Consider the following 22,804-nt stretch of genomic DNA (forward strand, 5'->3'; position numbering starts at 1 on the left):
AGTAATGAGTAAAGTAAGTGATTACTATTGCAAAAACGGTAATTAGATTACCGTTACTTTCCCATAGGAACGCTGCGTTACTGCGTTACTAAAACCGTGATTTTTTTTTGCGAGAATGTCTCAAGACAGTGACATAAGCGAGTGCCACGTTGGTGACAACAGTTGTGTGCAGATCAACAGTGGATCATATATGGAGTGCGGGAGAGAGTATGAGCCTGCAGCGTTTAAAGCGTGGAAGTAGTGACCTTACTTTGAGTTTGATTCCATAAAAAGTGACAAAAACATTAGTGTCCGCTGTGCGTGGGAAGAAAACTTCTTTTTACAGCGAAAAACCCCTAAACTTCCAACAAGCACCGGGAAACTCACAGAGCTGCCATATCCTTCCACTGACCGCTGCGGCACACCTGCACCAGGGTAAACCTCCGCCTGCCCCACTCCTGCTTTACAGGTGAAAATAGAGCAAAAGGACCGCTGAGTCTTTGACTTTATTTATTTTCTGCTGTGTTTTACTTGCATCTATTTGAAAGACTGAGTGTAAACACAAAAAATATTTTATTTAATGTGCTGGAATGTGCAGAAAATAGGTTTAAATGTTAAACAAATTTCTTCCAGTCAGAGAATGTTGCATATAATTACATTTTTGCTTGATGCATAAAGTTAAAAGATTAAAACTAATAAACAAGTTTTAAAAAGAGACTTTTCCATTTGATTACATTTTGTATGATGGATTATGCAGAAAAAGTAGAATTGGGCTGAGAGATCTATCGCTTTATCACCTATTCAGGGTGTAAATCGTGTTTTTAAAAAGTAACTAAGTAATTAATTACTTTTGAAAATAAGTAATCAGTAAAGTAACGGGATTACTTGTTTGGGGAAGTAATCAGTAATTAGTTACTGATTACTTTTTTCAAGTAACTTGACCAACACTGGCTGCAGATGCTCCACACTTTCTCAGATGAGAAGGACAATTAAAGGTGAAGGATCTCAGTGAAGTCAGAGATGCGATCGTCATCTGGACGACTTTTCTTGAATCCACCCTGACAGTATTTCTAAATGTGAGAGTTTAGTTCTGTCCTTTTACACCCCAAACTGCTTTTTTCATTTATTTTTGGTACAGTTGCACTGAATGAAAATTAACTGCAAAAACAAAATAACCTGACGTTCTTATAATTCAGGCATTAAAAATCATGAAAAACACACAGACCATGTGCTTCCTCCCAGCTTCCTTTAAAATGAACTTTGACCCTGAAAGCATTTCTAATATTTTCCTGCCCAGAAATGTTGATTTTAGATTTCCCCTCCTCTTCCTCCTCCTTCTTCTTAAGAAAGACATTTCAAACTACTCTTTGTGTGTTGAGATGTAAACTTCTATAAGAAACAAAGTCCAGAAAGCAAACAGCTGATATTTAAGTCAGATATGCTGCAAAACAACCCATACCGTTCAGACAGAGGTTTGAATTTCATTTTCTACAGTTGCATTGGCACATTTGAATACAGAAGGCCTTTATTATTTAATGTGTACACAAAGCATTTTGTTTCACCTGCCAAATCAGCAGCCGAGCTGTTTGAGTTCACAAACATGTTGATGAACAGGCTTGACCGCCTGAGGACTGCAGTTCCTGATCTGCATCCTGTTCAGGGTGAGGAATGAGAGTGAGTCACGTGGCTGAGCAACCTTCACCTCGGCAACAGCACGGATCTGGCAAACAAAGCTCTATGACCGTGTCTGTGCCAGCACCTCAGTCCTGCTGCTTATTTGAAAAATGAAGGAGAGCTGTTCCAGTGACTTGGGATGTGCTTTAAACAAGTGAAAACAAACCAGCTATGCCAGGTTCGACTTTAAGCTGATCCTAATCTTAATTTGTTAGCGCTGCAAACAGCCAAACCCACTGTGAAAAAACAATTCGGTGTACACGTTCAGCCCGTCTCAGGCAGTGGTGTGTCCTCATCCAGCCAGCATTGTGCTATTTGCATAAGGTGTATTGTTTGCGGAGCTCACAAAGCTTCTCTTTATTAGCGCTTCAAGATGAGACAGAATAATCATTGAGATTCTTTGAGGAAAAGTTCAAGAAGGAGTCTGTTTAACCAGCGACTGGTCAGCTCAGCTTAGCATAAAGAATGGAAACAGGAAGGAAATGTGTTAACACTCAAAATGACAAAATCTGAGCAGTTTATTCAGCTGTCATTTCCTGTTGGACAAGTCAAACTGTCTGGCAAGAAAGAGCTGCAAATATGCTTCATTTGTTTCAGCCAGAGGAAGACGGGAGCACAAACCAGGAGCTTGTAGTTTTCACTGACGGGCCTCTCCATCACATCGAGACCACCACGCTCCATGTTCAGAGCAAAGAGTCGCTCACTCAGGGAAACAACATAGGTTACGTGATGAGGAGCGTGTATTTCCCCGGCCTTCATTATTAAAAGTAATCATCAGTGCATGCTTAGCCTTACTCTTCTTTACTGCCAGAAAGGCTTGGGTGGCTTTTATAGGGATAGGCTTGGATTTTGTTTTGGCCACGTGTTAAGTAAGCTTAGCGTGTAAGTAAGCTTCAAAAACTAGAAGATATGTTTCAAATGAAGTCTTAAACATTTATTTTGACAGCGTTTTTCCATTAACAGCTTTCACATTTGGTTTTCTAAAAAACAAACAGGAGACTTTAACTTAACCTAAACCCCAACTCCAACTGTAAACGAGTCAGCAGAGGCCTGATGAGTGTTAAATCAGCTTAACTTGATGATGACTGCCTTCACATAAATACCAGAACCAGTGAGAGTTATGACAGTAACATGCATCGAAAAAGAAAAGTATATGACTGACCATCCTTCAAAAAGACATCATTTTCAAGCCCACAGTCAACAGAAGCTTGGATTACTACGATCACATGACATAAGATTATCTCCATTTCAGTAAATAACTACTCATACTTGGTCTCCTTCTTTAACAGAGACATAAGTAAGACAAGAATCCTGACTTCAAATATATCTGTGAGAAAGTAATGACAGAAGCATAACAGGAAAAAAAAGAACAGTTCATTTAGAGAAGTGTGAGCAGCAGCATGTTGCTTATGTCGCACTCGAGACCAAAGTTGATTGTAGCTCCTGGTGACGTCCTGACAAAGAGAAAAGTCCAGCACACGTCAAACAGCACGTGCCTTATACGAGCACACAGCTGATTAACATGTGTCAGCACAAGCCGGCTTATATACAGTACACGAGTCCTATCGGTGTTTTCATCCTAGAAATTAAATGAGAAGAAGAATTCACAATGTTCACAGTGAGAAAAAAACAAAAGTTATAAAAGAAAGACTGAAACCTTTAAAGATGAAATAATTCAAGCAAGAAGTTGAATTCATGATCACTTTGTGACAATGACATGTCAGCTTACAGAGAGCGAAGCATTGAATAACACAGACGTCTAATAAAATTAAAACCTTGTTTGCAATCGTACTTTTCTAACATTGCACAACATTTTACTGCCTGCACCATTTACACAGGGAGCTTTTATGCCATGTTGATTCACTGTGTCATTAGTAATAAACATGGCAGGGACTCCGTAGGTAAAACTGTTGCCTCACAGTGAGAAGCTCCTGGGCCAGAGCCACAGCAGGCATCTTTTCTTACGAGTAATATCTAAGCTAAAGCTGGATCCATTATTTTTTCCTCATTTCCTGTCAAATGCGTACAATTTTAAAAGTGTGGAGATATTAAACAGCCAAAGTTTAGGTAAGGCCAGAGTATGATACGGTTTGAATCATTTCAGCTGTGAGGCTTCGTGCTTTCAAAGGATGCAGGATTTTAATCCCGACTGTGCATCAAAAGTTGCAGACTCGTTTTAGAACTTACAAACACAGAGATAACTTCGGTTTACGAAACAAAAGAAGAAAAAAAAGATTCAGCGGCGCACTTTTGGGTTGATTTACATGTGATCGGTTACAGGAAGGCTCTGGGATTGGATCGAGGATCTTTGAGGTTTCTGTATCTGTGGGTGAGCCAGACTCCAAGGACCTGAAACCAACAACAAATGAGCAGCTGTCAGTTTTCTCAGTATACAAAAACCTCCTGCAGCACACATCAGCACCCGTTCACAGCAGACTACAAGTCTTTTAGCTTCACTGTAACGACATTTTCCCGACCTCTGTGAAACTGAAGAAGAGGCCGATGCCGCCAACAAACTGCAGCACCTGCCCGGCATAATTCTGGAGGATGTCTGCGCAGGCCACACAAGATGAAGTGTTAACGCAGACCTGGAGGAACAAAACAAGCAAACAAAACACAATCTTGACCAAGTTGCTTCTTAGAAGAAAATCTAGGAAATCTTTTCAGAGTGTTTTACTCACAGCAGGACACGAGCTGTTGTCCACTTGAGAGAAGCCGCAGCAGTTTAGAGTCCTCTCCAGGTCCTTCTGTGTGCCTTTAGACTTGTTCCATCCGGCCTCCAGCAGCAAGTTCTGCAGATGAAAACCAGCATCACTGGAGCTCAATTCATGTATACGAGACTTAAAAGTAATCCTGAAATGATCCTTTATTTACACCTTGCATATTCTCATTGATTTGTCTCGCTTTGCTCCACAGTGAATTTTGCATGTGCCTCACAGAGCCACGCAAACATTCTTTAATTAAAGTCCTGCATTCAGTAGCTCATTAAACAGAAATGACCAACTCTGAATAAGTTTGCTTTTTAGAGTATATTCCTAAATTGATATTATTAAGCTCTACTATTTTTAGGATGTTGCAATCTGGTAGAGGAGTCTCAACAGTGTCAGTTCAAGCAGGCCACTGTGTTGACCCTGAGTCCACACATGTTATCCTGTGATCAGGAAGCCATTATAAGCGCTATAAAACATGTAGGCTCTTTATATGGAGGAAGGAAAGCCTGCAACACTGCAGACAACATAATTTAGAAGACTTAGATATCAGTGTGTCACTGTTAAGGCACAGTAAGATCTAACATTAATGTTGCTTAAACTCAGATTTTTATTTGGCATGTAAATCAGGTGCAGCTCTGCTGTTAACTGTCTGAATGTACAAAGCTAAATATAATGTAAATAGCCTGAGTGCAAATTTCTGCCTGCTGATTCTACCACTTTGTTTTTTTACATATTCGTATTCACCGTTGTGGAGGTCCCAGAACAGAGACATGAAATCAATTATAAATGCTGCGTTTCCACATAAAACAATCTTGTTTTAACTACAGTCCCCAACACTGAAGCTACCAGCAGTTCTCCAAGTTTGTTCCTGGGACTAAAAGTCCCATTTGTGTTTTTTAAAACCTGAAAAACCTCATTATGATTTATATTTTTAATGATTCATCTGAATCTGCACAGTAACTACAATCAAGCAGCTATAACTGAGTAAAATATCAAAGAGTGACTCTCAAAATACAGAAGAAACATAGCGGAAATACTCAAATATAAAAACAATACTGGAATAGAGCCGTTAAAGACGTTTGTCTGCCTGTAACGGTCTAAAAGCCAAACGGTGTCCAAAATATTGTTTGGATTGTTTAGAATAGACAAAATAAACGTACCTGTTGATCTTTATTGAGAGCCAGACATGCACAGGACACTGAAAACTGCAGCACAAACACTATGGAGAGAACCATCATGTACTGGACCAAGTTGAGGACGTTTAAAGCGTGTTGTTGCTATGCCTACGAGCCATTAAAATTCAGGACACACATCCACTAGAGCATAAAATCCTGGATTTGTGTGAAGGATACAAAGAAGAGCAGGACCTGGTGGTGCTTTAGGGCACCGCACAGACCCACAAAGGCAACAAAGAACAGGAAGACTCCCACGCCGATGACCCCTGCCACCACCTGGATACTGGAGACCAGGCCAAACCATTTCCCCCAGGCTGCCACGCCAATCAGCAACAGGCTCACCAGCTGAGGGGGAAAGGTGTGATAACACAAGGAAAAAGAAGGAAAAGTCTCATTTTTTAAGTCTGGACCAGGAACTGTTTTTAAGGAGGGGCAGGAATCAAGGTGCTGATTGCAGAATGAAACTAAGCTCACTAAGCAAGTAAAATCGGAATATGCTCTCCCTTCATTTCTTTCACTACATCCATGAAACTTCCCTGAGGTCCTCTTTTCCTCCTGCCTGGCAGCTTCTTTGTCCACTATATCCTCCATCTCTCCTCTACAGTAGCCATTTAAAGCTTTAGTTGTTTATTTTTTGCAGATTAGAAAAGTTCTATTTCGAGATGTTCCCGTGAAGGAACATTTCAGATTGAACTGCCTCTTCTGTCACTGCTGCTTGAACTGAGTGGCCGTGGCTCATACGTGGAGGATCCTGCCCAGCGTCTGCATCACTTACTGAGAGAATTGAACACTGCAACACTGAAAATCTTTTTTCACGCCTTTTTTCTAGACGGTGATTTGATGAGCTCTTAATTTTGTTCCATTTTATGGAACTTTAATCAATTTGATCATTGATTCATTCATTTTACCTGTCAGAGCTTATCCTAGAAATCTACTATGACATCATGGTGTGTCATTAAGCTGCTTAGCAACAGCTACACCATTAAAGTCAAAGCCATTAATCATTTTGGTCTAGTAAGTGATTATGAGTACTTTTACTTAAATACTTTTGTTTGTTTGTACTACTACTTAAGCAGGATTATAATTTTTACTAAAAGAGTGCAAATACTTGTTTATGTATGAGGGCACCTGACCCAGTGTATGCTACACTTTTTTAAATTTCTGATGAAATAATCATATTTCCTGTGTGAAGCCCATTTGAGAAATTTCCTTTTATGACATTACATCAACAATTTGACGCTTCCTGTGTGCTTTTTTAAATGTTTTACAGCTCATGGGAAAGCCGTAAACAGCACTCAGTTTGATTATTAAACAAAACAAGGAAGAAAAGGCCACATAAACACTGCTGATATATTAAAGTTGGGCCTAATAGTGGATCAGCTTTCAAAACGTCATGTTACGCACTTTTTTGGCACTGGAAATAAAAGTTGAAGTAGAAAAATAATAAAAACAATAATAAATAACCTAAAAAGTAATCATTTACGCATGCCACCTCGTTGCCATGGCAAACACGCATTTTTTTTCCTCCGCTCTTAGTTGTAAATTAACCGACTAGAGAGGTCTCACGTCAACTGGCCCTCAAGGAGACATTTTACCCTCCAGCAAACATCAACATATTTCAACTCACCACATAAAGGATGTTGAGCGCGCTGAGTGCGTTCTTGGTGCAAACGAATCCGCCGCAAACCATCGCTGCTCTCGGGACAAAACGTTTAAAAACGAGATTTCTTCTCCTCCAGCTCTCTCGGCGTGCCTCTCTTGACGCTAAGGGTGGCTGTACCTGCTGATCTGCAGGTGGAGACCCGACAGGTGCTTCCTGGAGAGATCCTGCGCGCTGATTTGTCAGCTGAGGTGACTCACTGATTGTTGTTCAAGCAGTTGATTGCAGAAATTTCGAGATGATCTCACAAGAAGATTTCACAAAGTTACTTTGGTTCATGGTAACTTATTCATTTTAACGATTAACATCTCATAACGCAGAAGTAAAGGTCCTCTCACAGGACATGATTTAATTTGCTACAATGATTTGGAGTTAAATCCTCTACACAGTAGGGACTATGTTACTCTATAGTTCCCCCTTGTGGATGAAAAGTATATCACAGATGAAGAGTATCGAGGTTTTCTTAATTCGCGGACCACCACGTTCAGCACAAACAGCTCGTTTAGAGCAAATGGGCCAAATTAGAAATTGCTGCATGTTTGTTTACATCTATGACTTACATGAATCTGTGTATTTGCATTCCTGTTTCAGAGATGGAGCGATAAAACATACTAAATGCATTATAATACAACACAATGCTGCTTCTTTATTTGTTGAATGACGGTTCGAGCCCCGGCTCCGACAGTCTCGGTCGTTGGGTGACACTTCACCCGTTGCCTACTGGTGGTGGTCAGAGGGCCCGGTGGCGCCAGTGTCCGGCAGCCTCGCCTCTGTCAGTGCGCCCCAGGGTGGCTGTGGCTACAATGTAGCTGCCATCACCAGTGTGTGAACATGTGTGTGAATGGGTGGATGACTGGATGTGTAAAGCGCTTTGGGGTCCTTAGGGACTAATAAAGCAAATACAGGCCATTTACCATTTACCATTCATTTCTTTCACTACATCCATGAAACTTCCCTGAGGTCCTCTTTTCCTCCTGCCTGGCAGCTTCTTTGTCCACTATATCCTCCATCTCTCCCCTGCACATGCACAAACCATCTGAGCAACACAATGCTGCTTCTTTATTTGTGCCAGCAGAGCTTCATTACAAATGATAATATCAATAGATATATAACATCAGCTTGTGTCAAATCCACACGAGCTTCAGATTATCTCAGTATTTAGTTGTCTCCCCTTTTTGTTTAAATGACAGCAGTCTCATAGGTCATAGGTCACATTATCCTAATATGTTCTGACATTTTTTTTCTTCAGAGCTTCTTGCATGAACATGATTGTGTTGGAAAGTCCAGTAACAGTCAGCAATCTTTGGTTTTCTTTGGTCTTCAAAGCCTCGAGGTGTGCTCACAACAACAGTTTCCCCAAGGTGTTTCATATTGTAAGGTAAGGACCCTACAAAGAAGCAGAGATTGCTGATTGTTTGGGTTATCCATGTTTTCTTAACATTATTCCATTTGAATTAATTTTATATAAATATACTTATATTTTAATTGATTCCCCAAAAGTTGATTCTGTTCATCTGGACGTTTTCAGTGACGTCTTCAGTCTCAGCTGACTGCAGGTTCACTGGGCTGGTTTCAGTCATTATGCAAATGTACTGTTTATAAGATTGGGGAAAACACTACGTCCAGATGAACAGAATCAACTTTTGGAGATTTACTTAACTGGATGATTGATCATACATCAAGACATTTTAATTGATTACACTTAATTGAATTGAAGTGTAAACAGAGAAAACCCTAACAATCATATTCCTAGTAACCCCAATAACAAGCGATCTCACTTCACACACAGTTTCAGACTCTGTCATGTTTCCCTCTGTCACAGTGCTTCTGAATCTTCTGAACCTTGAAGGACACCCATATTTCTAACAGGGGAACAAAGACTGCAGGTTGATTTAGCCAAAAAAGATTGATGTATGATCAAATCTACAGTTACCCCCAAGTCTTTAGTGGACAGATCCAAGTCAAAGAAATGTCAGTTAACTTTTTAAATTACTCTAAACAATTTTATTTTTTAAAATTTGAATTATAATAAAGAATATAAAATATTTGATTTTTGTCTTTATTTCTGTTTTTAAGTCCTTAAAGTTTCTGATTATTTGCATGTTTGCACGAAACACACGTTGAACTCTGAAACCACACTCTACATGTATTTGCAGTTATTTATTTGTAAAAAATGTTTGGAATCATGTCTGATTCTCGTTCCACTTCTCACGTGTACACCACTTTGTGTTGGTCTTTCACGTGGAATTCCAATAAAATTGATTCATGTTTGTGGCTGTAATGTGACAAAATGGGGAAAAGTTCAAAGGGGCCGAATACTTTTGCAAGCCACTGTAGTTTTTAATGTTTCAGTGGCATTGATTGAACTGTGATGATTGCTTGTACTCAGTACGTACAACGTCTGCCATGTAGTCTGGAAGTTTTAACCTTTAATGTGAAGCCTAAAAATTGATCACACATTTGAAGTTTCAACACAAACTGATCCAAAACATTAAGCTTTATTGTGGCTGATTTATTTCACTGCTGTATTAGATCAGTTTGAGCTGGATGTGCCTGATAATTTGGAAATGAATTGGAAGTTAAAAGTTAGCTTTGGTTGACATCTGCCTACAAACAGTGTCGAGGTGAACTGATGAAATTCATCATTTTTACAATAACATTCATGCTGCAGTTACTTAGTTCTGACCTTTGTAAACACACACACACACACACACACACACACACACACACACACACACACACACTTCATTCACTGAAGGTAATTGTTTGTTAAACTCAAATGAAAAAAATGACCCCACTAGTATCCTGGAAACGCGAGTCTTCCACTCTGCGACAGCCGTCGCTTTGTTCTGACATATTTTTTCTCGTCTTGCAAAACTATCTAAAAAAAAGAAAAATGTCCCTCTAATAACCACAACCCTCCCGCTTTCTGACAAAAAGAAGAAGTGCAGATCTTGCAACGGTCCACTTCTCACTTACACTGACCAGTAAACCCACAGTGGCTGTTTGACTCCGAGATTAACAAAGTAAGTACCGCTGACAATAAACAGCAAACACATAAATAATGGTGGAAGAAGAGAATTATGTGACAGTGATATTTCAGACAAAGAGAGATCCAACATACGGTGAGTGACAGACTTACTTTCTTCCCTTTCATCGCCAAAACTGTGATGTATGTGGTTTTGGGGAACGATCAATACCAGTTGGTTAATTCTGGCGATGTTATGCTACTCAGCATGTCAGTTCTTTCCTAGCACTGCTATTTTTGGTGATCTAAAAAGTAAAGTTTAATAACTAATCCCCACAAAGAACAAACTACAAATGAGTTCATTTCCTTTAAACTCTTTTTGTTTTTCCAGTGACGCCAAAAGACACAGAAACAATCTACGACGAGGTGAACACTGAGGACAGGAAATTGGATGCATCCCTTGTAATAACAGGTTATTTGTGGTTTTCTGAACAAATAAATGATATTTTTTATTCAATCATTAAAATAAACATTTTTTTCTATTCTTGTAGAGAATAAAGAGTTAGCTCCACCCTGTAGTCGGCTTGCATTGGTTGTGACAGGTCTGGTGGTTATTTGCCTCATCTTGGTGTCAGTCATCATCGGCCTCAATTTCCGCTGTAAGTCCACCTGCTGTGTATTCAAGGACTTTACTGTAATCAGACAATAACACTAACATCTGTTTCTTATCTGACTGCAGTTAACACAGTGATGAGTGAGCAGCAGCGAGAAATGGCCAACATCACAGCACAGAACCTGCAGCTGATGACACAGAAAACATCCTCAGAGCGACAGACAGAGGAGCTGACCAGACAGAGAGACCAACTCAACTGGACCATCGGAGTCATCATGGAATATCAGGAATTTTCAGTGGAAAAACACTGCCCACAGAAAGGTGAACATGTCTTAGTTTCATATAGTTTTATGTTACTTTTTGCTCACTTCCTGTCACGACTCCCACAAACATGTTTTTATTTGAAGGTTTAATGTTTTAAACTGTTTAAAAATCTTCAAATCTAAAAAACTCTTTGTAACGTATTGTAAAGTTGGATTTCTAAAATGATTCTGGTCTTGTTGTCCCTTTCTTTTTTTGAACAGTGTGTAAACCTTGCCTGGATGGCTGGGTGCTGTTTCAGTCAAGCTGTTACTTTTTTTCCCAACATCAATATTCGTTTTATTGGAGGAGTTGGGATCAAAGTCGTGATCAATGCAAAATGTATCAGGCGGCTCTGATAGTGATCGAAAGTCAGGAAGAACAGGTGAGCCAGATTTCATTTGTATAGATTTTTTTTAAAGTTTAAATAAAGTGAAAGAGCGTTTTCATACACAGAGAGGAAAAACAGTGTCAAAGTTCAAGCGATTTAGACAGGAAGGTTTGAAGAGGAAGTTAATGCAACTATACTTCAAAGTTACCTTCCTTCAGTTCAGTCTTTTCCCACCTCTTTGCCATTTGACTGGATTTTAAGAAAACATATTTCTTCCTCACTCAACACTTAAAAATACTGTAAAAATGGAAACTGAAATCTCTTATTTTAAAACTATTCAGGTTCTTGTTCTCTGAAGTGCACTGGGGTTTGCTTTATATTTGAGTTGTGTTTTGATTCAAGCAGGCCTCAACTTGTACTTAAAAAGAAAAGAGAAATATTCAGGAAAAAGGAACTGCAAGCTTTGAGTGTTCCCACTAGCTCGCTGTTCTCTTTAAAATAGTCTTTGTGGCCTCACTTCCAAATTCAGTAAATGACATGATCTTTGGTCAGAGCTGTGGAAAAGAAACCAGCGATCATTCCTACAGAGTCCCCAGAGTGTTTAAAAAGAGAGTGAGAACGACTCTTCATACATCAGACAAAAGATAGTCGAAGTAAAAGGCACAGGCTGAGAGTTTAAAAGACCAAGAGAAAAATATTCTTTAATCTGACTGGACAAACTTAAATTCATTTTGAAGAGCTCCAAACTCTAAGCGTCAGATCAGAGTTTGCAGTTTGGAGAGATCATCTGTGGACAGATCTGAAGAAGGTAATTCAGCAACACCTCCCAGGCAATCTGGTCTAACAAGCCCACAGAGTCTTAGCCAAGGAACCCAGCAGCTGTAACTACAGCCAGCAGTCTGGATAGTTGTGTAAACTTTGTTAATATGGGTACTGAGTGTTGATTTCTTGAGGGAACAAAAGCCAGTTTTATCCATTTAAAATGTAAACATAGTGTGCAAAAAAGGAAAAGGTTGTTATTTTTTTAAACCTGTTTGTTTTTATTTTTTGCTGTTATAGACGAGTCATCGTTCTTTTTATCTCAAAGGAAAACTAAAACCCGACTATTATTATGTGGCAGATAACACATCGTTAGCTTCATAGCATAAGTGCCTAAGTCATTTTTTGGTCAAATTGAGATTTTTGCCTAACTTTACTCCCCTACCACTGCTGCATCATCCTGTCCGTCTGAAACACAAAACACAAAAAAATGACTTAGGCACTTATGCTATGAAGCTAACGACATGTATTACAAATTTAGGAATTTATCAGCAACCACACTAAGGACTACCACGCTGATGATAAGCACGGCTACTGGATCGGTTTGAGAGCAGAGAGCCCAAAGGACACGTGGACGTGGGTAGATGGAAGTAACCTCACTGTGACGTAAGCATGACCCCCGCCCACCACACATATGCAATATACTTATGCCTATTATTATACATATGCCGATTATATCTTACTTAGCTCATCTAATTGACATAATGCTTTCCCTAGCTGCTTAGCCTAACTCTAACCATCACAAATGCCTAACCACAACCTAACTGTAACCCTGACACTGAAACCACATTTGAGCCTCAAAAATGCCTTCAAACTCATGAGGCCTACAATTTGGGCCCATAAGGACTGATGGTCCCCACAAGTATAGTAACAGTCCAAGTTTGATCCTCACAAAGATGTATAAGTGCAAACACACACACACACACACACACACACACACACACACACACACACACACACACACACACACACACACACACACACACACACACTTTTACAACACATTGTAAATACCCTTTAAAAAATATGGCATGGAAGTAAAAAGCAGAACAAAAAAATTGTTTCAACATTCCCTCTTCTAATAACAAGAAGTTTAAGATTTACAGCCACAATAAGTTTACAGTATGAACCAATTCCAAATCATTTTGAGTTAAAACAACCTTTAGGCTGGAATAGCTCAAGGAAGTGACGATTAAGTCGAATCAGCACATGTTGATGGCAGACTTGTTTTCTGTTTGCATTTTCTCTTTTCATTTGTGAAATGAAAAAACACAAAGTGTTTTCATTCAACATAAAAAGACGTCTTGCATGCATCCAAGTAAGGAAAACCCTGGCTAACACTGTTGTGTGACTTGTGTGTTCTCAGCTCCCACCACTGAGAACACACAAGTCCTAATAAACAACAAACTTATTTGTAGCAGAGTGAAAAAAAATAAAAGCTGTTAAAAACTCTTCACTGCATCCATTGCTTGTTTCTCAAAGATGATTTTTGACCTTTGACATTTTTCTTAAGCTTCCACATCCTTGATGGACTCGGTTGTGGTTTTCAGAGCATCTAAGTGTCTGACTTTTGCGAGACCAAACACAAGTGTGCATTTATGGCCTCTGTGTTGGTTAAATTGCCTCGATCCCTGTTACCATCAGGAATGCTGTGTGTGCAGAGACTGACACAGATCATTGACTTATTTTTGGTACCCAAGCACTCCACGTGCTGAATTTCAGAAATACAATAAAGATTATTTTGTCAAAGGTTGAAATGTTGAGTAGGCATACAGACTGATACTATGTGACTTTTTTTAGGTACTGGAAAATGCAACAAGATGTCAACAGAAGAAATTGTGCTTTAAGCTTACCAAAAGCGCCCCCTCTGGCCAACTGGGGCAAAGAGAGCTGTGACATGAGAAACTGTTGGATCTGTGAAAGACGAGCGTTAATTAAAGCAGATTAGGAATCAGTCCCAGTAATAGAATTGTTATTTAATGTGACAGTAACTCCTTGTGTTTTTTGAATTAAAGGCAATGAGTTTCATTCTGTGTCAAACTGATTTTGTAAAAAATAAGTAATTTCTTTGTTTTGGTTTATGTTCAGTTACATTTTGAAACAAATGCTGCAGAATCACACATCACGTTTGAGCTGCACTGCAAAAGCATTTATACTTTTTTGTAATCATATGTGCTCTTTTGTCATTACTATGGGATTTCTAATGTATTAGATGGCAAAAGAAACATATTCCGATGCATGTAAATGCAGAGACAGGCACGAATGTGTTTATGTTACTATTTATTAATACCACATGTTTGTGAAACTTCCCTTTCCACTTGAGGAAGTGACAGTCTGTTCATGCTCATTGGACGTAACTTGTAAGCATCTTTATTCCTTTTATAGTAACAGAAACCAAGAATCTGAACAATAATAATAATACGCGTGCGTGTGTGTGTGTGTGTGTTGTGCCTATTGTCTAAAACTAAATCTTGTAGGATAAGCCAGTAAGAAATTAACTGGCTTATCCTACAAGAGACTCTCGTGTTAAAATGTTCAATGTTATTATGAAAAAAAGTGTTTCCAGCTTAAAGTGGTTTGGCCGGTGTGGACAGCGCCCACCTTCATAAAAACTGTGATTCTTTTATTTACTCATTCATCTGGACACTCGTAAGGCTGATACGTAAGAACACAGGCAGCTGGAGCAACAGCTGTGTGCTCGGCCTCGCCTCCACTGAGCTGTGCCTGTCGCAGTATTTTGATGCATTTAATAAAACTAATCGTTGAATGGAAATCTGTCTGTGACCAGTTTACAGTTTTTACACATTTTGGTTTTTTGTCTGTTTTACAGTTCTGGTCAAATTCTTTTTTCCCATCAAGTTTTTGTTTCCATTCATAATAATTTGCTACAATTTCTTATGCTTTTATTGTTCTTGTTTATTGACTTTAAAAAGTGCAATATAAATAAATAACCAGAATATAAATGATGTAGTAGTTCATCACATCTCCGGTTATTGCAGCGTGTGAAGTGCAGAAAGAACGTGTAAACTGGGGTAAACTGCACAGACAAATGAGAATTAAAGTCCACTGAGAATTAAAAGGGGCTCGCAGTAACTTCCGGGACAAATTCATCAAATACATCACCAAATAAAAGTGTTTGTGTTCAACACCACCACTCTCTCCACGGTTATGACCCACAGGATCCTCCCTGTCTAACAGGATACAAGTGGCAAAGTTATCACATCATTTAGTGTTTAATGGAGTTCTTTTGTCATCATTTTGAGGAATGTTAAGTCAATAAATTTGCTAAATAGTGTGAATTGAATATTGTTCATTACATCAGGACAACGGTTTGGCTGATCCATGATTACTGTGTGAAGGTTTGATTAATTTTTCTTTATGAGGTGCAGTGATGACAGACACCTCACCACTGCAGAGTCTCACTGCTCCTTGGGCCAGACGAGTTGCAAAAATTGCGATCACTCGCCTCTTCCTTTTTCGTACTGTGACAGACATTTTTCATCACAACGTTTTCACCTAACACGATGTCTCACAACGACATCGATCATCAGTTAAGAAACAATGCGGACGTTGCACCAGACAGATATGTGACAGGTTGGTTTGTTGGGTTAAAGCCCAAATGTGTTAACTGCTCTTAGCGTAACGGTGTGTTACAGAAGCAACATAATTCCGAGATCAGGCATGTGTATGAACACGTTGAGGAGTTATAGGAAGAGGAACCGCGGGTTTGTTCTTTGCCAGTTACAGCTGGAATTTCATATTGTTTTATGGTGCGTGTGTGGGCATGTGGGTGGGGTGTCAGTAACATTCTTTTAACAGTCCGCTCCTGTTGAGGCCAGTTTTAGTTTTCTTTGCGCTGAAGGCAATTTGGCTTTTAATGATGGAGGAAGAAGTCAATTATTCCACAATGGTTTTCAAAACTGGTGCTTCACTAACAAAAGGTAAGTTACTCTCCTCCTTCATTCAAAAATGAATCACTGATAAGTCTGACTGTTTATATCTTTGAGAAGTTGCCTGATGAAAGAACGCTGCTCTGTTCACATCATATCATCCCGTTTTTATTTAAAAACAACAAAAAGATTATTTATCAATAAAATTCGGAGACATTCAAATCACTAGAAAGCACAACATTTCTATTTTATACGCCAAGTCATGAGCTCAGACTTATCTTTTTGAGTTTATCACATTGTTTGGCTTTATCATAAATGATGTGATAAAGCTAGTTTGAAAACTAGCACATGGCACACATGTCAGACTTGTTGGTATGAATCCCTGCATTCAGTCATTTGTGTCTTCTAGAAAAAATCCAGGACTCAACCATTTATTCTGAAGTTAAATCTAAAGCGCCTGCTGGTCCTCCTCCTGCACCTGGTAAGTTATAACGTTCATGCAGATATTACATGAGCAACAAAGCAAATTCATGCTTTAAACTTTCTGTATTTGACAATGACACAGCCTGAGAAAACAGACCAACACAAGTAATGCAAAAATACTGCAACCACCTGCAGAGACTAAGGCAAGTCTTGAGTAGTACAAAATCCATAGAGGCTGGGGTCTGTCACACCAGGCAACATCCCAGGTGCAGCCTGTGTAAAGATGCCCCTCAGACAATCCAGCACATAACTGCAGGGTGCAAGATGCTAGCAGGCGGGACATACATGGAACGCCATAACCCAGTGGTCGGCACAGTATAAGAGATAAGATAAATCTTTTTTAGTCCTCACATGGGAAATTTGTTGGGTCACGGCAGGAAGTGAACAGTGCAAAGTTACAAGCAGGAATAATTAAGAAAAACAATGGAATAGAATAAAATAACATAGAATAAAATACTGTGTTATGTTGGAACAGATCCAGTGAGACTACAAACCAGTGGAGGCTAACCTAACGAACATAGTAGTGGTGGACAAGCAGTTCACTTTCAAAAGTGTTCATTTAACAGTTAAAGGAGTCAACGCATATAAACACTTTTCTAGTGTCAGGTTTAAAACTCACTGTGTTAATTTAACAGTGGTGATTTTGCGGAGTGTGGTGTGTGAGGGGAAGGAGAAGGAAAGAAAAGGGGAACATAGAGCGACCTAAGAGATCAATGATATGCTTTAATGACACATGACTGCGCATTTTGTAATTCTGTGGGTTGTGTTGTTGTCAAACTCATCTCTATGAGTCCATTCGTTTAGTTATTTCTGTCTTCCAGAAAAAAACGAGGACCCGGCCATTTATTCTGAAGTTAAATCTAAAGCGCCTGCTGGTCCTCCTCCTGCACCTGGTAAGTTATAAAATCCCTTTTTCATCTTCACTAACTTAGCAGCAAAATGTTTTAGACCATCAGTGGAACAAATGTATTCACTACCTGTATGTCTCTGACAACATCTGACATGAACATCTGGTGCCTCAGTGGTCCTGAGAGGCTAACACAACAGAGCCTAAGAAAACAGACAACACACGAGCAAAGGAATGAGCTGCAGCATCACACAACAGTAAAAGTCCATGTGACAGTTTCTCATAATAATGACGTCAAATTTCTCATTAGAAGCAGAAGGCAAAGCAGCTGCATGCTCCAATTTCCGTCTACTGCTGGCATGTTTGGAGATCCTTTGTGTCCTCCTGCTGGTGGGCATCATCGCCATCATCTACAGTAAGTCTGAGTTCAGCACACCAAACTCTATTTAGTTTTAGTTTTATTTTGTTCTGGATTTTTGCATGTTTCCAGAGAGTGGGTTTGCTCGTTTCAGCTGTTTTTTTTATTAGTTTCACTGTTTGTTTACCTTTCTTAATTATTATAATATGGAGGGTAATTAACAGGGGCAGATATTACAATACAAAGACAACACCACGTGAAAGCTGCTGAGTCACAAATTTGACCAAAAAATAGAAATAAAAAATAAATAAAGACAGTTTTCATCCTATTTTCAACTTTATTGTTACATTTAGTTCTCATGTTCTCCCAAAAGTCTAGCTTTCATTTTTATTTTAAGAAAATTTAATAATTTTGTGCATCGATTTTCTAATTCTCTGTTTAGTGTTGGTTCTGCTCAACAGAATTTTACTTTGATATTTGGTGTTTTTAAACCATCCAAGGTTTGATGGTTTTGAGTTTTCAGTGCCAGCTGTTATGCAGTTTGCTTTACATCACATTACATAATAAATGCCAGTAAAGATTTTTGAATTATTCTTGAAGATCTGATGTGTGATTTAAGTGTTAAGTTATTGTTTCTGAGCAGTCCACAATAACCTTACAGAACACTGCAGAACCTCATGTTATTTCTGAAGTTTAATGAACAAAAGGTGTATTATAATTATTGTTAGTAGTAGTAGTATTCCTGAGTAAATGAAACTTGGCTAATTTGGGGTGATTTTTAGGCTTGAAGTTACATAGTGAAGCTTTATGAAAAGCTCGACCTGCTGCGTGAGTAACGACAGTGACATTAAAGAGTAAAAGAAGGAAGTAATGGTTCTATCCAGCCTAAAAAACCATATATGTGGTTTGTTTTGATTCTCCAGGGCATTATAGGCATCATGTGATGTGGCAATGAAAAAAGAAAGGATTGGTTAGCTGCAAAAATGTGATAGCTTTCAATTAATGTAATATTAATTAATATAATATATAATATATAAGTTCTTTAGTAAGGCTGGAAAAGCATCACCTTGATTTTTACAATACCACACAGGCTGTTAAAGTTTTAGAGGTCACAGTCACGTTAATGTGCAAAAGGAAATAACCAGTTGAGGCTACATCCACATCGTTTTCTCTCCGTTTTGACCTCCCGTCCACACCGAGACAGCATTTTCCTCAAGGAAAAACGCAGCGTTTTGAAAACGCTCTCGAAAATGCATACATTTCAAAACGGAGCTGTGTGGACACACAAAAACGCAGACTTTCTAAAACGATGAAGTATTTTAGTCATGTGATGCAGTCATGTGACCAAATAAACAAAGATAGCGGAGGGCATTATACAGCGGTTGTTTTGATTGCTCTCAATTTTGACAGCCCTATACAAGATGAATATCAGTTTGTACATGCTCCAGATTGCTTTTCTTCAAATTCATTAATTCTCATTCGCTTTTGCGCATGCGCAGGGCTGGGACTTAAGCGTTTTCATCCGTTTCAATGTAGACGCACAATTCTATGAAAATGGCTGAAAACAATATTGTGGACGCGGAGCGTTTTCAGATGAAAAGGCCGTTTTCAAATCTATCTGGGCTACTGTGGACGTAGCCTGAAATTCATCAAACCCATCCATCCACCCCATCCTCCTCCCTGTGCAAACCCTGTTAATTTCTAACACATATTTATTCCTACTTAGCTTCTGTCTTGATTTAATGGTTGTTTGTGGATCAGTTAGTTAAAAGTACTCATTACATATTCACTGTATGTGGAAAAACCTTCAAAGCTGTTTATAAAGGTGGCTTAAAAAACAGAGATTAATTTTTCCCCGTATAACCTGAACCATTTATTTTTATCTCTTTCCCACTAAAATACAAAACTGCATTTTATTACTTGTTACTCGAGCTTTCTGTACCTCTAGTGCCTGGATTTTCCTTTTTACTATTTATTACCTTCTACTGGTGGTTAAAAAAAACATTTTATTATACATTCATGTTTTAGTGTGTTTGGTGTCTTCAGCTTTGTCTCACAATGAAGACAGGAAGAGAAGGCTTCTCTGTTAGGACTGGATGTGAACCCTCATTGGTCGGCTGTGATGATGAGTGCTGTGCTGTCTTCTCTCCTTCACAGTGAGTTTGCTATTTAAGGTAGAGGCAGCAAACCTCAGTAACCTCACAGCAGAACATCAGCAGTTGGCCATGGAGAAGGAAATCTCAGACAATAAAACTCGGGAGCTGAGAAGAGAGAGAGACAATCTCAACTGCACGCTGGAAGTCATCCTGAAGTTTGATAACTTTCCAGTAAAAGATTACTGTCCTAATAAACGTGAGTGCTTCATTGTGCTTGTCTCAGAAGTTAATAAGCTTCATATGTCAAATTTTATTAGGAGCTGAAGATGATCAACAGTATGATAGAGTCATGAGAGTATGAACGGAGAATTTATGTGACAAATTTAAATAGAAAACAACAAAACAAGTAAGCGTGCAGGTTGGGAGAGATGATTTGAACTGGTCACAAAACCGAGGAAAACACAGCAGCCAGTATTTAAATGAACAGCAAAACAGGTCTGTTATGTAAAGAGCCTCAAATATCATCTAAAATTTACAACAATTTATTTTGACTTTACCGCACATGGAATCTGTTCTCCTTTGAACTGACCTTCAACCCCTGCGCATCAGTTGGCAGTATGTCCCTCATGTTTGTTACAATTCTCAGGAGTGAACGGCTCACCCAACATGCGATAACGCATAGATGCACATTTGCCACACTAAAAACAATAAAGCAAACCAGCACCTCACCGTCTTTTGCCTTTCTCTAAAACTAAGGATCTGACCATTAAGTTTAAGGGAAGCTTAAGAATTTCTCATTAGCAAAATCAAGGAATCTCTGTGTTCTCATTGTTTCCAGAGAACGACTCATCAAAGCTACTTTAAAATGGAAAGTAGAAAAGAAAACAGTGTGAATCTTTTGGCTTTTTTGCTACATAATTGGATAATGTTGTTAATGAGCCTACGTTGAGTCTAGTTTCTAATCTCCTTGCAGAGTGCCAGCCATGCCGCAGTGGCTGGATCCTATTTAAGAACAAGTGCTACCTGTTTTACAATGAGAACGCCCCCTGGAAAACTTGGGAGCAAAGCCGAGAGTATTGCCAAGGCAAAGCTGCAGATCTGGTTGTTGTTGACGATCTCGAAGAGCAGGTGAGCTCTAACAACAAGACCACAACACAATTACAGCCATGATATTTTCTTACATAACTGATGATAATTCATAAATGTCACTGAATGACGAATGATATGACCCACAGGAATTTCTCAGTAGTCACATAACATATTACTATAGTACAGACCACGGATACTTTATTGGGTTACAGAAGACAGCAAATAACTGGGTCTGGATTGATGGACACAATGACACGCTGAGGTAAGAAAACTGTCTTACAGCTACAGAACAAAGTTACAGCAGTGGTGGGAATGACTGAATGATTAATGATAAAATAATATCGTGATTTATATGCCAATAATAATATTGGATAAAGTGATTTCAGTAAAAGAAGATGCATTATGAAAGAAATTATGCAGAAATAAAATATTTGGGATGTTTTTACACATGCTGACGTTCATGTCCTGCTTTTAGTTACTGGATGAAGGAGATGTCAGACACTTCAGTCTCATATGTGCTGATCATCCCTGGGACGAATGCCACAAAAAGCTGGTTCAAAGCGAAAGGTGACTTTCAGAACAAATTCATCTGTGAGACAGACGCCCTGCTTTTGTCCACTTAGTTTCAGCTGCCGTTCTCTGTGTGCTCTTCCACGTTGCCATCCATGCTCCAGATACTGTCTGCATTATTCGTTTCTCATCTTTATAATGGAGGATGGAGAACTTGTAGTTTTTCAGCTGCTGCAACTATTTATGAAAACAGACTTTGAGCAGACCAGTGTGTGTGTCGCCAAAAGGCAGAAATAATGCAACACTGTACTTTTACACCGCACAACATTGCATGTATTGATTACATAATTCATGTTGCAAGTTCCATCCCGTGTCAACCTCAACGCTGTCTCCATCTGTCTCTGTTGCAAAGTGACGGAGGTTCAAGGAAAAGTTGAAAGTTCAACTTTTGGGGTTTTGTTAATCATCTATTTAAAATGACAGCATGATGCAGATGTTTCAAAGCCCTTTTTGATGGAAAGCCAGTCACTGCACTTCACATGTTCAGCAGGCATATTTCTCTTTTTAACTTTTTAATTCATCTAGGAAGAAATTTGAGATACAGTAACACTTTAAGGATTTTTTCTGAGCCACCGTAGCAATGACAAAAAGTCGAGTCAACAAGATTTTTCGACCGTTTTGTTATTTTTAATAGTGAAGTGAGGATAGTGTTCAGCATCTGAACACCCACTGAGCTGTCAGTTTAAAGAAAAATTTAAATCACAACCAACGCTGATGTTGAAACTCAGGTAAATGAAGGTCGAACATATATTTAATTAATAAAATGATCCAAAAGATCATAAAAAGACACATTTATTCTACTATTCAGTTTTTTAATCTTTGGTGACTCGAACAAAGATATTTGGTTGGAATTGAAGGCAAAAGGGTCGTTTTTTGTTGTTACCATGGACGCATTCTTCTCACATCTTGATTAAAGGAACAGTTCACCCAAAAATCTTTTCCCCCTCTGGCCTGTAGTGCTATTTATCCATCTGGGTTAGAGTTGCCAGGTTTTCCAGATATCCACTGAAGACACATCTGCTTTCTCTTAAATACAGTGTCCGGCAGCCTCGCCTCCGTCAGTGCGCCCAAGGGTGGCTGTGGCTACAATGTAGCTGCCATCACCAGTGTGTGAATGGGTGGATGACTGGATATGTAAAGCGCTTTGGGGTCCTCAGGGACTAGTAAAGCGCTATATAAATACAGGCCATTTACAGTGGGAGTACATGTGACTCACCTTGTGGTGCTGAAAAACATTTGAA

At 39.0% G+C, this 22,804-nt stretch overlaps 2 protein-coding genes across 8 annotated transcripts; one reads left to right on the forward strand and one right to left on the reverse strand.

The window, feature by feature from the left end:
- Nucleotides 1–2,565: 2,565 nt before the first annotated feature.
- LOC102312714 (tetraspanin-13) lies at nt 2,566–7,345 on the reverse strand. Of its 2 annotated transcripts, XM_005923642.3 has the most exons (7): nt 7,167–7,345; nt 5,717–5,884; nt 5,525–5,605; nt 4,335–4,445; nt 4,131–4,241; nt 3,902–4,002; nt 2,566–3,232 (listed from the first exon to the last, which is right to left on the reverse strand). In XM_005923642.3, exons 1-6 carry the CDS (start codon nt 7,227–7,229, stop codon nt 3,928–3,930), a joined length of 609 nt encoding a protein of 202 aa, XP_005923704.1. In that variant the 5' UTR covers nt 7,230–7,345; the 3' UTR covers nt 2,566–3,232; nt 3,902–3,927. The 2 variants fall into 2 exon arrangements, with proteins under 2 accessions (XP_005923704.1, XP_014189475.1); XM_014333989.2 differs by having other exon boundaries at nt 2,566–4,002.
- Nucleotides 7,346–10,106: 2,761 nt separating this feature from the next.
- Nucleotides 10,107–22,761, forward strand: LOC102313037 (C-type lectin domain family 12 member B). 6 transcript variants are annotated; one of them, XR_006054459.1, is made up of 8 exons: nt 10,107–10,225; nt 10,559–10,639; nt 10,719–10,826; nt 10,907–11,101; nt 11,305–11,465; nt 12,712–12,836; nt 14,031–16,171; nt 16,530–16,601. XR_006054459.1 is itself a non-coding variant. In XM_005923643.3 (8 exons), the coding sequence occupies exons 1-8, from the start codon at nt 16,108–16,110 to the stop codon at nt 21,614–21,616; spliced, it is 927 nt and encodes a 308-aa protein (XP_005923705.1). In that variant the 5' UTR covers nt 14,339–16,107; the 3' UTR covers nt 21,617–22,761. The 6 variants fall into 6 exon arrangements, 4 of the variants coding, with proteins under 4 accessions (XP_005923705.1, XP_042077225.1, XP_042077224.1 ...); XR_006054458.1 differs by having other exon boundaries at nt 10,148–10,324; XM_005923643.3 differs by lacking the exons at nt 10,107–10,225; nt 10,559–10,639; nt 10,719–10,826; ... (1 more) ...; nt 11,305–11,465; nt 12,712–12,836 and adding exons at nt 17,425–17,496; nt 17,761–17,865; nt 19,966–20,160; ... (1 more) ...; nt 21,140–21,255; nt 21,469–22,761 and having other exon boundaries at nt 14,339–16,171.
- The last annotated feature ends 43 nt before the right edge of the window (nt 22,762–22,804 follow it).

This window comes from Haplochromis burtoni, unplaced genomic scaffold, assembly GCF_018398535.1.
Source record: "Haplochromis burtoni strain Fernald_Lab_line unplaced genomic scaffold, NCSU_Asbu1 Contig_64, whole genome shotgun sequence".
Classification (NCBI taxonomy): domain Eukaryota; kingdom Metazoa; phylum Chordata; class Actinopteri; order Cichliformes; family Cichlidae; genus Haplochromis; species Haplochromis burtoni.

Coding starts and splice junctions, on each gene's coding strand:
- LOC102313037 (XM_005923643.3), top strand. CDS start 16,108: ATGATGGAGGAAGAAGTCAATTATTCCACAATGGTTTTCAAAACTGGT. Junction 17,497..17,760: donor TGGTCCTCCTCCTGCACCTG/GTAAGTTATAAA, acceptor ATTTCTCATTAG/AAGCAGAAGGCAAAGCAGCT. Junction 21,033..21,139: donor TTGACGATCTCGAAGAGCAG/GTGAGCTCTAAC, acceptor TATGACCCACAG/GAATTTCTCAGTAGTCACAT.
- LOC102312714 (XM_005923642.3), bottom strand. CDS start 7,229: ATGGTTTGCGGCGGATTCGTTTGCACCAAGAACGCACTCAGCGCGCTC. Junction 5,885..7,166: donor CGCTCAACATCCTTTATGTG/GTGAGTTGAAAT, acceptor TTTCCCCCTCAG/CTGGTGAGCCTGTTGCTGAT. Junction 4,003..4,130: donor TCTTCTTCAGTTTCACAGAG/GTCGGGAAAATG, acceptor TGTTGGTTTCAG/GTCCTTGGAGTCTGGCTCAC.